The 14,622-nt window shown below is 45.0% G+C and overlaps 1 protein-coding gene across 2 annotated transcripts in view; it reads right to left on the bottom strand.

Moving 5' to 3' along the window:
• Nucleotides 1-14,243, bottom strand: part of SUFU (SUFU negative regulator of hedgehog signaling) — a 100,490-nt gene extending 86,247 nt beyond the window's left edge. For both annotated transcript variants that reach the window (XM_031682688.2, XM_031682690.2), the window contains exons 1-2: nt 13,871-14,243; nt 9,664-9,798 (exon numbers count right to left, since the gene is read on the bottom strand). In XM_031682688.2, coding sequence (XP_031538548.1) covers nt 9,664-9,798; nt 13,871-14,052 — 317 coding nt within the window. In that variant the 5' untranslated portion in view covers nt 14,053-14,243. The remainder of the gene's footprint in view (nt 1-9,663; nt 9,799-13,870) is intronic.
• Nucleotides 14,244-14,622: the final 379 nt, after the last annotated feature.

The following is a 14,622-nucleotide window of genomic DNA, read 5'->3' as shown; positions in this document are numbered from 1 at the left end:
CATCTTCCCAAGCAAAATTGCTGTTTTCAGAATTTGGAAATCCTAGCAGCCATGGGTCAGATGAATTTAGAAAATAGCATTAGCCAGGTACTAGGAAAGCCTTGGAAGATGTCAGTCCCAAACTGAGGGACTCACACAAGACAGAAGTGCTGCATACACTGGGCACAGCATCACTCACGTTGAACTGTTTACAGAAATCATCATGAGGACAGATACAGGACTGCAAATAGAAGGTGACAGGATTATGATTTTTTTTTTCTTCCTTCTCTAATTCTAACATTTTTAGTAAAGTGGCTCAACTGTCTTTATAAATGAAAAAAACAAATTTGTAACTAAAAAGTGACAACAATAATGGATGGAAAAGGAAAAGTACAAGCCAGGAAAGTTTTAGGTTTTAAAAAGTCTTCTTGATGCTGGTTCAACTAAAAGAGAGTCTGAGGTCTGGCTGGGGCCTCAAGGAGCCTGGTGTACTTATTTCTCATCTAAGGCAAGGTCAAGCTTGCCAGGATCTGCTGTGGATGAGTTTGCACACCAGTCTTTGTAGAGCCTGTCCTGGAGAGTAAATCAATCTTGAACCCTGGGATTGAGGTTGTATGCTACCAGCCTACATATTACCAGCTACAGACCTTATGGAAGACACCATCATTAGGGAAAAGAAGGTAGAGAACAAAAGGGCCAGCCCCAGGTAAACCCAGAGATGGAGGGGTTCACATGTGGACCCAGTACCTACTCAGGGGAATTAATTCACTCAATGGCTTGAGAAGTGACCAAAAGGAAAATATGCCAGAAAACACTGTCTGAAGCCATGATGTGAGAAAAAGGTTTTTGTGGTGAGGGTTCGAGTCTGGAGTGGGAGGAGATAAGGAACAAAAACAAAAATATGTCACCATCACCAGAGAAGAGATACAGATGGCAGATAAGCATATGAAAAGATGCTCAACATCATATGTCATTAGGGAATTGCAAATTGATACAACAATGAGATACCACTCCATCCCTGACTGAATGGCTAAAATCCAAAAAACTGACAATACCAAATGCTGGTGAGGACACAGAATAAGAGAAATTCTTATTCATTTCTTATGGAAATGCAAAATGGCCACTTTGGAAGACAGTTTGGCAGTTTCTTACAAAGCTAAACATAATCTTACCATATGATCCAGCAATTTTACCCAAATGAGTTGAAAACTTATGTCCGCAGAAAACCCACATATGAATGTTTATGGCAGCTTTATTCAAAATTGCCAAAAACTGGAAGCAATCAAGATGTCCTTCAATAAATGAATGGATAAACTATGGTACACACACACAATGGCATATATTCGGAGATAAAAGGAAATGAGCTATCAAGCCACAAAAAGACATGGAGGAAACTCAAATGCATATTGCTTAGTGAAAGAAGTCAATCCGAAAGGGCTATATACTGTATGACATTTCAGAAAAGGCAAAATTAAAGAGACAGTAAAATAATCAGTGGGTGCCAGGGGTTGGGAGGAGGGAGAAAAGGATAAAAAAGCAAAGCAGAGGGGAGGGTATAGCTCAAGTGGTAGAGCACATGCTTAGCATGCATGAGGTCCTCAGTTCAATCCCCAGTACCTCCATCAAAAATAAATAAACCTAATTACTTCCCCCTGTCAATAAAACCTAAAAAACAAAAAACAAAATAATAAAAGCAAAGCATAGGGCATTTTTAGGGCCGTGAAACTATTCTGTATGAAACTCTAACATTGGATGCAGGACATGTATCTGTCAAAACGCATGGAATTAAATAACACAAGAGTGAATCCTAGTGTAAACTAAGGGCATTAGCCAATAATAATGTATCAGTACTTGTTCATCAACTGTAACAAATAGATCACACTAATGCAAGACACTCATAACAAGGGAAACTATATGCAGAGGAGAGAAAGGGTGTATAAGAATTCTCTGTACTATTTGTTCAATTTTCTGTAAACCTAAAACTGCTCTAAAATAGCCTGTTAATTTTAAAAACCCATTACAGGAATTAAGGTTTTTTAAAAATGATATGGCAATCTGCATTGATATAAGGACAAGGGAAAAATGTGTCCTCTGCAGGGTGATTAGACATCTTTATATCAGAACAAAAATCCTTCCCAGATTGGCACTGCAGACACCTCAGCTAGATGGTGTGGGTACTCCCAGCTTTGAAGTGTTCCTCATTTCTATACCCCCTCCCCAGAGAGAATGATCAGATAGCCCACACATCCTGGGCAAGATATACTCTGGACTGTTGGAGTGCCAGGCACATCCCTGACCATATAGGAAGCATGACCATGTGAACCTGATATCCAAGTCAGAAATACCACCTTTGTGCTCTTAAGAGTGGCAGTATCTTGTAATAACCTTTAATGAAAAAGAGTATGAAAATGAATATATTCATATATATGTATGACTGGTACATTATGCTGTACACCAGAAACTGACACATTATAACTGACTATACTGCAATTTAAAATAAAAAAAGAGTGGTAGATTTTCCTGGCAACTTATAAAATGACTATAGTAAGGCTACGGAAGGCTTGACTTGAAGACGACACAGGATCTTGTCACCCACCCTCTAGTTTCACCATCTTGCCATTACTCTTTCCTCTCTACAAAGCTGCTTCAACACCCAGCTCAACATTTCCCCTACAAAGCACTTCCTGCTTAACTATTCACACTTCATTAATCCAAGATACCTTTGAACTGAGGTGCATAATAGTAATAGAGGTCTGAGGGGGGCCTCCCACCACACCCCCTGCAGAGGTGGAGGAAGGGACTGCTGGAGCCAGACTGCCTGCGTTGATAGCCCAGGTCCAGGATCCACTGGCTGCGTGGGTAAGTTCCTTAACATCGCTATGCTTCAGTTTTCTTGTAAAAGAAGATTAATAATACCTACCCCATAGAGCTGTTATGAGGATTAAATGAGTTTCTGTAAAGCATTCAGAATAGTGCCTTACACACAGTAAGAGCTACAAGTAGTTTGCAATTATTACTGTATGTTTTAAGTTTCTTGAAGCACTGAAGGCCACAGGGTGAGGGAAGACAGATGCAAAGCCACAGAAATCAGGCAAGGCCAAAAGCTGCTCCCAGCCCCAATTCTCACTGTTGTCTTCTTTCCCAGGGACTCTACCATCTCTTACCAAGCAGATCTTGGGTTTTTCAAGGACAGAAGCTAGGTATGACTTCTCATTGTCCCCCACCCCAACCTGAACACATCATCTTCTCCAATGTTCTGCCTGTACTGGGGACTCAATAGAGCTTTGCTGGTGAGGTGGGCTGCGTGCCCAGTGCTCTGTTGGAGAGCTCAGCAGGCAGGTCAGCGAGCTGCTATGGTATGTGCAGGGGCGAGGACACCATTCCCCTGGGGCTCAGGCCAGAAAAGACAAGACCTCTCCACACCTCTTAGGACCAGACATCAGAACTGAGTGATTGAAATAGGAAATATAGCTGAGTGGGATACATCAGAGGCAGGACAGAGGAATGATTTTAGGAGCCAAAGGCCAAAGGCCTGAGTCAGGACCTCTGAGTCAGAATGCTGGGCAAGGGAGATGCTGGCAAACCCAGACCCAGAACATGGCAGGTGTGAGGACAAGCATGCATGGGAAAAGCTGCAGCCCGGAAGGTGGAGTCTAAAAGGGTTGGCTCACAGGAAAGAATCCTGGGACTGAGAGGTCCAAACATGTCAAACCCATATAGGCTTCCAAGTCTGTGCCTCTCTCTGTAGGAAGAGGAGGAAATCTCCTAGTGCTAAATAGCCTGGCGCCACAGTGGCCTGGCAGTCACTCCTGAATAATCAGGCCTCTCGAACTTTAAAAAGTCAGTTTGACTGGGCCAGTTCAAGGAATCTCTTCCCAACAGCCCCCATACTGCTGAAGAACTCTTTGAAATGGATAATATAGAATCTCTACCCCATGAAGGAAGAAATAATCCATGCTGCAGACAAAATGCTTTACAAAGGATGAAGCCACATACCCATCACAGATCTGCTAGGAATCCCACAATGCCTTAGGTCTTCCTGTGGTTACAAAAGAAAAGGAATTCTCAACGTTTCAAAATTCAGAGATCTGGGGCCTGAAATCCAGCCCAGAGCTGTGGTTTTTGTCTCAGGGAGAGCTCTAGCCCCATTGCAGGGCCAAGACCAAGGGCGCCCCACTCTTTCTAGGCAGATCCCTGCCTTCAGCAGACAGCACCACTGTTTCACAGTCATCCTGAAACTAAATACCTCGAAGATGAAAGACAAAGGAAGGGACCAAAGCTTCAAGGAGGCCTGCCTTCCAGTGAACCTACAAAGCACTCCTTCAGCCCGCTGTGCCCAGCCGGGGGGGGGGGGGGGGGGGGGCTGGGACCTGCCATCTGTGGGTGGCTTAGCAAGCATTCCAACTGTCAGCCTCCTGAGAGCTTTGGGAAAAAAGGAAAGGCCCAACCAGAGGAGGGACCACACTCCTAGAACAGGTGTGCTATTGCCAAGGCAGGATCGCCACTGGAAACCCCAGGGGATGAAATGGCAAGTTAAAAAGCTCCTGCCAACCAAGCTTTGAGGAGGGAAAATTAGCATTTCCCAACTGCAGGGGACCAAGGCCATACAAAACAACAAGTGGAAAAGTTAATCTGTATCCAGTGTTGTAATATATAACTCATTCGGTGCACAGCCCAGCTGGTAGAAACCCAAAGGGGAAAGGAGGTTCTCTACCCGATCCAGTGGAGGCAGCCATGGAAAACCAGTCACCAGCAGCTTCAGCCCCCAAGGGGGCAAGAATAACTCCATGCTCCAGGGACATACCTGCCAAGAAGACAGTGTTTGTGGGGCAGAGCCCAGATCGACTGTGGATGTAGAGGTGAGGTGTGGGCTCTACCTCATGGAGCTACCAGCCTTCAGGCCAACACCACACAAGGCAGTCTTTGGAACCAGCCCGGCACACACAGCAGATGACCCGCCCAGTGGAATTCCACCAGGGAAGTGTGCCTGAGATCACAAACTCACTCTGCAACTAGCCAGCCTCCTGTGCCTTGGTTAGGCCCCCTGTAGTTTGAGTCCAGCCAGGGCTGCTGGCAGGACCAGGATCAGCCAGAAATCCTCATGAGAGTGGTGCTGAAGCCACTTCTTCCACAGCCCCACAAATCCCCACATTCCAGTCCACAGCTGCCTGGCCACAAAGGGAAGGGTCAGAGCTGCAGGCTTCCGACAAGAACTTGGCAGCTGAAGCCCAGCTGTCTCACACCTCCCAAGCCCAGGGGAGGAACACAAGGACAGTCTCTGCCGCTGAAGTCATTTGGGGGTGGCTTTAGGGTTCCTAGAAAAGCAGGCTGATCTCCCCTGTGGCTGCCCCGAGCTGGAACTTGTTCCATCTCTCCAACTTTAGAAACAGCCTCTTAAGAACCTTATAATCCAAACAAGTGCTCTCTTGTCCTGTTTCCTTTAGTGAACACGAACAGGGAAAGAACCAGGGCTCATCCAATCAACTTGCTCATCAGCCCTCTCAGGGCTACCAGGGTGGGGCCCCGCTCCTGCCCACTGAAGCAAGCCTGCTGGGAGCAAGGAGAAATGCAGGGGACCCCTGGCTTCTACTTGCCCCTGTCCTCAAGAAGCTGTGAGGAGAAGGAAGAAGAAAAGATCTTAGTGGGAAGAGGTACAAAGTAGGCATTAATAAATCAACAGACTGATTAAAATGGAAAGGCAACACAGCACAATAGCTAAGAACACAGGCTTTGGGGTCATTAGGCCTGACTGCTAATTTACCACCTATGTGGTAAGTTCTCTGAGCCTGAATCCCTGTATCTATAAGCATGAGATGATGAGTTCCCTATGTCACAGAATTACTATGAGAATAATATAAAATCATAATTTCATAGAAAGAACTTAGCACTAACATAGAATACAGTAAAAAACTAAAATAAAATTGCTTATATTATTACCTTAAAGAAAAACAATGCTCCATACATTCCTTTCTCCCCAGTCAGGACAAAGAACATAGAACATTTTAGATGCTAGGAGACCCTGATGCTCTCCTTAATTTGCTATATGGCTTTTAGCAGCTACTGTACTTTCTCAACTGCAATTAAGGGAGGCAGACTAGATCAGCGTTTCCTATTTATTTGTGACAATGAATCATACTTTCAAAATAAAGTTCCCTTTTCAACTCTCTTCCAATTTTTCTCATCATATTTAGAGTCAGGTTCTATTTGGTGTTAGCATGTCTTTTAAACACCTCACTCACACTTGCTAATCTCTTGAACAAAGAGAAAGCTGGCCTCAGGCTTAGAATCTTCTGTGACAGGCCATAGTATTAAAGCTGGAATTTAATAACGTTGCTTTGTAATCACTGTGTTTACTTCCATAATTATCTTTAAATTACAGCAAGTGATACTGGTTTCTAGATATTGTAGCGATTTAACTTTTAAAAATACATTTATATCAGCCCTTAAAAGGGAGGCTAAAGAGAATATAAATTAGATAATACACTACAGGTGGCAAAAAATTATGAAGGTGGCACTAGAAGTTTTGGAAATACTGGGCTAGAAGATTCTGAAAGCTCCTCTCAGTTCCAAAAGTGAATGTTTGTTCTTTTGATAACTATGTAAGTTTAAAAAGCTAAAGCTCTAAACGTTCTTAGAAACAATGAACAGTACATATATGTAAATTTTAAAAAATATGTGCAGTGTATTGTGTATATGTATTTACATGCAACACATTGTATATGTGCAGTCAAACTGTAACAATTATACCTAATAAAATTGAAAAATGAAAAAATACAAGTGAACGTTTATGCTGTAGAGTGTCAGGCTGCAGATCTCACTCTAGCCCCCTTCCTGCAAGGTTCCTCTCAAATTTCACTTCCTCCCTGGAACTTCTTTCAATCCAGCAGCCTGACTAAAAGGCACTTGCTTCACTGTGCTTCCAGATCATGTGCAACATTATGGGCTGTAGCATTTATTACTCAGTACTATAACCATCTCTTTACATTTATTCTCCCCCTACAATGTGAGCTCCTTGAGACTGGAATTATGTCTTGGCCTCTTATCCCCAAGACATCTATTATAATATTCTGTATCTGGTATAGAATAGGTGCTTGATAAATGCTGAATAAATGAATCAATGTCCCTGCCCCTTTTTTTCACTGAATGAGAATTCAAGAGGCAGTGTTGCCAGAGGTTCATTTGCCATAATTCCAATTCAAAACCTCTTAGTTCACTTAAGCTGGATAGTAGAACACTCACCTTTCTGAACTTAGCTTCAAACACTAAATTAAATGAGAATCCATGAGGGCTTGCCACATGAAATGTCTGGAAAAGCAAACTTTTCTTAAAGAAACTTACCAGGATCGAGAAGAGACCAGTCACACCAGCACAAGGCCAATTACAAAGGTACTTTTGACTTCTGCAACATAGACCAGAACTGGGTAAATATCCAAGAACATTCCTTCCATGTCCTTCTAGTGGCAGGATATAATACCAGAAAACACTAGGCTTGAGTAGTGAGGTGAAAACCCAAATGGAGGTCTCACTATTGTCATGAATGACATACGAATATCAAAGTGCTTTATCACATAGAAACAATACACATATGAGGGGGTACTGCTAAATAAAGGCAGGCCCCCTTTCAAATTCAGAGGCTGCCTCTTCTGAAATATGGGGTTTTCTCAATTATGTTCTTCCTGTCATTTTGGGTCTTGGTCCCATATCCAATAAGCAAGTAGACTGTAAAGATCTTTAGGTCACATAGAAAATAGTATTCTTTTAACTGGAATAAAGCTGTCAACAAAAAGGTACAGGCTAGCTGCACTAAATGTCTTCTGCAGGTTCTTATTAAAAATATAAATTAAAGTCCAACATAGTCCCTTTATTCCCCTCATCTGTTTGCTATTCTATCTCCATTATTAGTAATGTAATGCAAGGTCCTGATTCAGGCAAGATTGATTCCCTGTTCCCAAAGCCTTCTGCTGACATTACAATGGATACATTTGGAAGGCTATAAAGATAGGCCCAGGCATTGCTCCTGACACGTGATCAGTGAGGAGATGGGGACTGGGCCTCACAAGCTTAACAAGAGACGAGAAGAAGTTGGTTGGGCCTGTGATCAGAGAGGTGGTATAGCCTAGTGGTTAAGAGCTCAGACTTTGGATTCAGCTCAATTCAATCCAAGCTCTTTTATAGCCCAGATGTATGACTTTAGGCAATTCATTTAACCTATCAAGGGACTCAGCTTCCTCATCTATAAAATAAAGATAAAAAAAGAACTTGGTAAAATTATAAAGTTTTTAACATGATGATATGAAAGATAGTAAGAACTAAAAGAAAGCAAAAAAAAAAAAAAAAGAGAGAGAGAGACTATTATCGTCTTCATCATCATACCACCATCATCTCCAGAATCAGTTTCTTACACTGAGACAGGACAGCAAGATCCCTGTTACTTTTTCAATCTAAACATGCTAAGCAGCCACCACCAAGATACCAAAAAGATGGTGTAAGAGGCAAAAAAAGATAGTATGCAAAGCAAAAACCAGAAAAGAAACAGAAATAGAAATCAGCTCTTGATTAACTAGGCTAATGAGGGAGAAGGAAAATTACATTTAAATTGAAAAAAAGAAATCCTCCCTCAAAAAAGTACAGATGGAAAAACATGAATTTTTTTAAAATTATAGATTAATTTAAAATTACTAGAGGATACAATTGTTTAAGAGGCAATAGAGCACAGTCATTACAAGATGGACTCTGGAGCCAGACTCCCTGCATTACAATCCTAGCTCTGCTGTTTTCAACCTGTGTGACCTTAAGCAAGTTATAGAATCTCTCTGTGTCTCAGTTTCTTCATCTATAAAACGGGGCAAATATTAGTACCTTACCAGTATTTTAGGGTTGTAGTGAAAATAAAATTATTTAATACATATACATATAAAGTGATTAGAAGAATACCTGGCTCATTCATACCAGTACTTAATAAACGTCAGCTTTTACTATTATTATTGTTGCTGTTATTGTTTTAGCTGACTTAATACTAAGTTGATGATGCTTAATTTAATATTAAAATTTAAATTCAGTGATTATAGAGGGAAGTAGGGGAGGCAGGTAGCATTTAGAAGTGTACTGGGCAGCAAATGGAAGAAAGACTAGGATAAAAAAAAAATGTACTGTGGCCAATCTGAGAACAAATAACTGCAGGTTAAAGGGAAGTAGGTAAGATCAATAGAGGGACAGAGGTGGATATACTCATGACAAAGCAAGTAGAAGACAATGGTAATCGTAGAATCTAGGTAGTGGTAAATAAGTGTTCACTGTGAAATTCTTTCAAATTTGCTTTACGTTTAAAATGTTTCATAATCAGTTAGAGGGGAAAGAGAAAGTAGATTTAGAGGCATCAACCCAAGTTCTGGGTCATAGCTATGCTGCTTGTCCTCTGAGCTCAAACACCAGAACAAGTTTGGAAAACCTCATGGTTTTGGAACTCTTGTTCAGCATCGACAATTTCCTGCACCAGATGAGCAAAGCTCAGGTGCTGACCTGGACGCCCTCGCACAAGAAGATACAGGAGAGGGCAGAAACCCAGAGGTTCCACGTGAAAAATGCCAATCTCAAGGGACTATGACATTATCACCCCTGCTCAGGAAAACCTCAGAAATAAGGCTCAAGGCAAAGGAGGAACGTGGGCAAGTGGTACACACTCACTCGTGGACTCTGTTGTCACCATAAAGATCACTTAGGCCGAAGCTGATGTAGTGCCAGTGCTCGGGGATGTTGGCAGAAGGGCTCCCCACGTTCCTATACATGCTAACATAGTCCAAGGGGTCTGGGCCACCCAACCTGCAAAAGACAAAACACAGCAGTGTCAATGTGAGCCTGAAAGCAGACAATGTGAAGCTAAGGGGCTCTGTCTTACAAACCTAAAGGCCCCATCCTGGAGGAACTTGGGGTAAAAGATAACTAAAGGGAGGCCACATCTCCCTGGGATAAGACCATAGGATGGGCAGCTGAAGGCAGCCCAATTCCACAAGCACAAGAGACTCCCTTCTCCCTTCCCCAACAGGCAGGACCTCTTTTAGAAATAAAACAGACTGGGAGGTTGCCCCTTTGGCTTCCTCCTGTTTAAAACTGCCAATCCCATTTGGGATTGGCAGGGATTATCTTTCTTCCATGGTGCCTGTAAACATGCCAAGCTTTAAGGCAAGAGGTACATCAGTCAATCAATTGGCCTCTGTTGAAAGACCATCCTGAGCATCCCCAGTGGGCATTGTTCCTGGGAGCAGAGGCTCAGCTTCACTCCTGCCTCTTAGACAGCTAATTCCTGAAAGACTATATTGTGCCCTATGTTAATTACAGTTTGTTCTAAATAGACCCAATGCCTCCAGACCCTGGCCCGCACCCCCCAGACCAAAGCTGGTCTTTTATCATGCAAGTGACAAAGGCCAAATTTAGGCTAGCTCAGCTCTGCACAGAGAACTGCAGCAGGAGCCAGGCTGAGCCCTGTGAGCTCTTGCATCCGGAAGATGATCCTGGGAGACTGCTGCCTCAAGGGTGGAGCTCAAACATTAAATGATTTGGGGCCTCTGAGGACCACAATAAATTTCCCCCATAATTCCAAAGAGAGGCAGCTGAGGAAGAGATTCAGTCATTATCTCACTCTGAGGATTTAATTCAATAAGGGATCCTTTTAGTAGAGTAATTAGTGCTCTTTTTAAAAAATCCTGCTTTTCTTCAGAATAGATAAGGAAAATTGGCAGACTTGGGAAATGACTAAATGGAAACCATCGGTGGAAAGAAGTCTGCATGTAGCCCACAAATGCTGCATTTGAGCTGCCTCGGACATCTGACTGTTTCACAGACTGCAAAAACTTTGCCTGCCCCTGGGACACCAATGGGATACACTCTGCAATTGGGATCTGCTGAAGAAATGCTAACAACCAAATAAAAGACATGTTACATGTGATCCCAGCAAGCATGCCAGTACTATGCAATTCAAACACTATTTAAAACCAGTAGGTCTGGTTTCATCCTATTTTGCCAGGATATTATTTGCCTTTGTAGGAATCTTTATTCTCTGCTAGGAAATGCTAAGTTATTTATAGGACTTGTAAGAAAGTTGCTACAAATAGCTTAGAATCTCAACTGAGTGGACTAGGAAAAGGGACAAATCTCCATATCTTTCCTTAACTCTGCTTTTGCCAAATCATTTGACTAATACCACAACCATGTGAATTTAGAAAAGTGTGTAGGGGGGAAAGAGGAAAGAAAGGGTGGTTACCCCTGGAAGGATCCTATGGATAGCTGCAGAACCCTGGAACAGATGGGAGTGACTACAGGCTCCACACCTGCTCCAGTTCCCTGCTGCAGGTTCCCAGTCCTATCCACCCTTCAGCCTAGGTCCATCCAGCAACAAGTCGCAAAACTGCTTCCACTCTCCATGCTCCATCTGCCACACCCCTGGCAGCCCTCTTTCTGGCCAAGTCTCCCAAAATTTATTGCACCCAGGAGAGGGGCTTTACCTTAAAATTCCAATTGCAGAGAACGACCAAGAGTCAGACAAAATTAACCTTGACTCCAAGCACAAGGTGTTCTGTTCTACTTACTCAGAGACCCGATGGGAAGCAGATGAGTATGTGGAAAATAATCCTATTTTGCACTTAGAAAAAGATGTTATCCCAGGACCCATAGCTAAGCTCAGCCTTTCTGCTTCAGCTCTCTGCTTGCTAGTCTCAGCCTTCAGCCAGGATGTCCCTGCTGGCCAGGGACCACTAGCCAAAGAGCCACACTTCTATCACAAGGAAAAGAATCCGAAGGTACCATGGGCCACAGCCAAACCAAGGCAGCCTCGGTCAGCCATGCTGCTATGAGAACTGAAGAGGACTGGTGGGATCCCAATTGTGAGCGTTATCAACTAACCACTTTCAAGATCTTAATTATACAACCCACTCAGAATCTTAGTAAGAACGAGTTGCTGAGCTGTTCCCATTCATGTATTTCTTTATCTAGGCAGCATTTCCAATTCCATAAGGTGCTACAGAATCCCTTTTATGCATCATTAGATGCTGGCCCATCTCTGAAGATAAATCCTGGCCTGGTTAACAAGCTTGCAACAAAAGGAATAAAGAACCAGTTTTAGTCCTTCACACGTGCCTCAATACCTTTTACACACATCTCTATCCTTCATTGCCACTTGGGTGACATAAAGACAGTTGCCCAAGTCTGGGCAGGGATTTCTCCTTACACTCCAATGAGGACTGAACAAACAGCATGGCAGAGGCAGGTCCCCTTTTCTCATGACACAACCCAAGAGAGCTATCACTACACATAGTTAAATACAGGGGGGCAATGAGAATGGGTGATTAAGTTATCAAGAGCCTCTTTTCACACAGAAGCTCTCTTCAAAAACTCCTCTCAACCAAAGAACAGTGTCCCTGCCAAAGAGAACTATATTGCCGGCCACACCTCCTCTTGGCTACCAGACAGAGTCAGGCTGCTCCCACGGCTCTCCCTAAGGAGCAGGTGGCTGCTCCCCAGGCCCTCCACACTGCCTGCCGTTTCACATCCTCCCATGGACACAGGGAGCTAGCCTCAGCCCTATATAGCCTAGCTTCTGCCATCTCCAGAGGAAGTAAGACTTGTCAGAGAGGAGAAAGACTCAGCCCTAAATAGCAAGGTAACTAGCAAAGACATCCACTCTATTCACTTCCCTCTTGGGGTCTACCTCCCCTTTGGCCACACCGCAAGCAACTGCCCTAACAGTCTTTCAGGACTCAGTGAAGGGGCTCATCTAACAATGCCTGCATTAATGTGGTTCTGGATGGAGACAGCTAGATCTCAGTCAACTTTTGGTCCAGAAAAACCATGAAGACAGTCTCTTTTCCAGAGTCCCCGTAACACCTGTTTTACACAGAGGCAGCAGGAAGAGACAGGTTGCAAACAGCAATGGGAAACTAGAAAAGACCATTCCCACCGCAGGAGCAGTCTGTCAGTACACAGGTCTGATCTTAACAGAGCAACTTGAGAGTTACTCTCAGCTTCCTGGAGGAACTGCTGCCTAAATCTTGATGCTTGGGGCCAGAAGCCCCTCTTAACATCTCACTGTATTTCCTTCCTTCCTGTCCAAGCCCTAGGTCTTCATCATTTACTGCGGTCCTCTTCAACTCTGAGCCAAACCATGGATCTCCCTGACCCTGCCTGCCTCTGTTCTAGCCAGTGATCTAAAGCAAAGCAGCTGCAGAGCCAGGGGAAGCTCTGTATGGAGAAACAGAACTGTGCAGAGTAAGCAGAAAGTTTATCAGGAAAAGTTGCTCTGCCAAACTTCAAATGCAAAAGCTCATTACGAAGGTATCAAAGAGACCTCCTCACCCCTTCACAAGCACAATGCTCACAACTTGCTCCCCTCCTAACGCACAGACTCACACCCGCCCCTACCCTAAGCAGTCTCGTGCCCTCTGAGCTCCTCCAGCCGCGCTGCTCTAAAGCCTTCTCAGATGCTCCCCAGGCCCCGCCTCGCCTCCCCCATCCCACTTCAGCCGCCCCCCCTCGGCTTCCCCTCGCCTACTAATGACCCCCTACAGGCACCCCCTCCTTTCACCACGTTTACAGTTCCCTCTCTCCTACCGTTCCCCTCTCTGCTCCTACCCACACCCCCAATTCACTCTATTCTAATCCCAGTTAACCCTTCATCCTCCCCTCCCTCGTTAACCCTTCGCTACCCACAGGCTTCGTTAACCCCTTTGTCCCCATTCCTAACTTGAGCCTTAACTTCTTCCCTCGCAGCAGGAAGCCCTCCTTCCGAGTGCTTTAACCATTCTCCTTTCCCCTCCTCCTCCTCCTCATTAAATTACTTCGCCGCCGGCGCTTTAACCCTTTCAGCCCGCCCCTGTCGGTCCCCCCGCGGCCCAAGGCATACCAGTACTTGACGATAGCGGTAACCTGGAGCGGGTTCGGCTGGTCAGGGTAAAGGCGGCGGCACTCTCCGTAGATGGCGTGCAGTCCCGGGGGGAAGAGCGAGGCGAAGGCCGGAGGGGCAGTAGGGCCAGGGGCCGGGGGCGCGGCGGGGCCGGGGGCGCAGCTAGGCCGCAACTCCGCCATCGGGGCGCGAAGGGCGCTAGGGGGGCCGGGGAGGGCAGACGAGGGGAAGAGCACTGACGCGCCAGCAGGAGGACTCCCGGGTGCGACTCCCGGAGGCGATGGGGGCTGCAGAGAGGTCTAAGCTCCGCGCCTGCGCAAGGCGCACCGTCCGACCAGGCCGTCGCCGCGGCAGAGACAGCCAGAGGGTGCCTTGGGGGCCGCGGGGCGCTCTGGGGGGCGGGGCGCCTGCGAGCCCTATTCCGGCATTCATTGGCTAATGTCTGTGCCAGTCACATGTGGGGAAGGCGTGGTTTGACAATAGGTCCCGCCTCCCTCTCCCAGAGTTGGGGGTGTCCCAAGGCTCTTGGCCTCCCCCTAGTGTTAGGAGGAACCCAGGTTTAAATAGAGATGTTAGGGCATCTTCTGAGGTGCTAGGGTCCCACCAACGCACTGAGAAGTGCGCTGACAAATGGCTTGTCACTGTTCTGCTGACATGCTGCTAAGAAGGATTTAAACATAAATCGGACAATGGATTGATTTGTTCTTCAGTGTAACATTAGTTTGGTTTTTTTTGTTTCAGTAGATTATATG

This window comes from Vicugna pacos, chromosome 11 (genome assembly GCF_048564905.1).
Source record: "Vicugna pacos chromosome 11, VicPac4, whole genome shotgun sequence".
In the NCBI taxonomy this organism is placed as follows: Eukaryota; Metazoa; Chordata; class Mammalia; order Artiodactyla; family Camelidae; genus Vicugna; species Vicugna pacos.
Note: the sequence above shows the minus strand (reverse complement) of the source record. Positions and strands in the feature narration are given on the sequence as shown.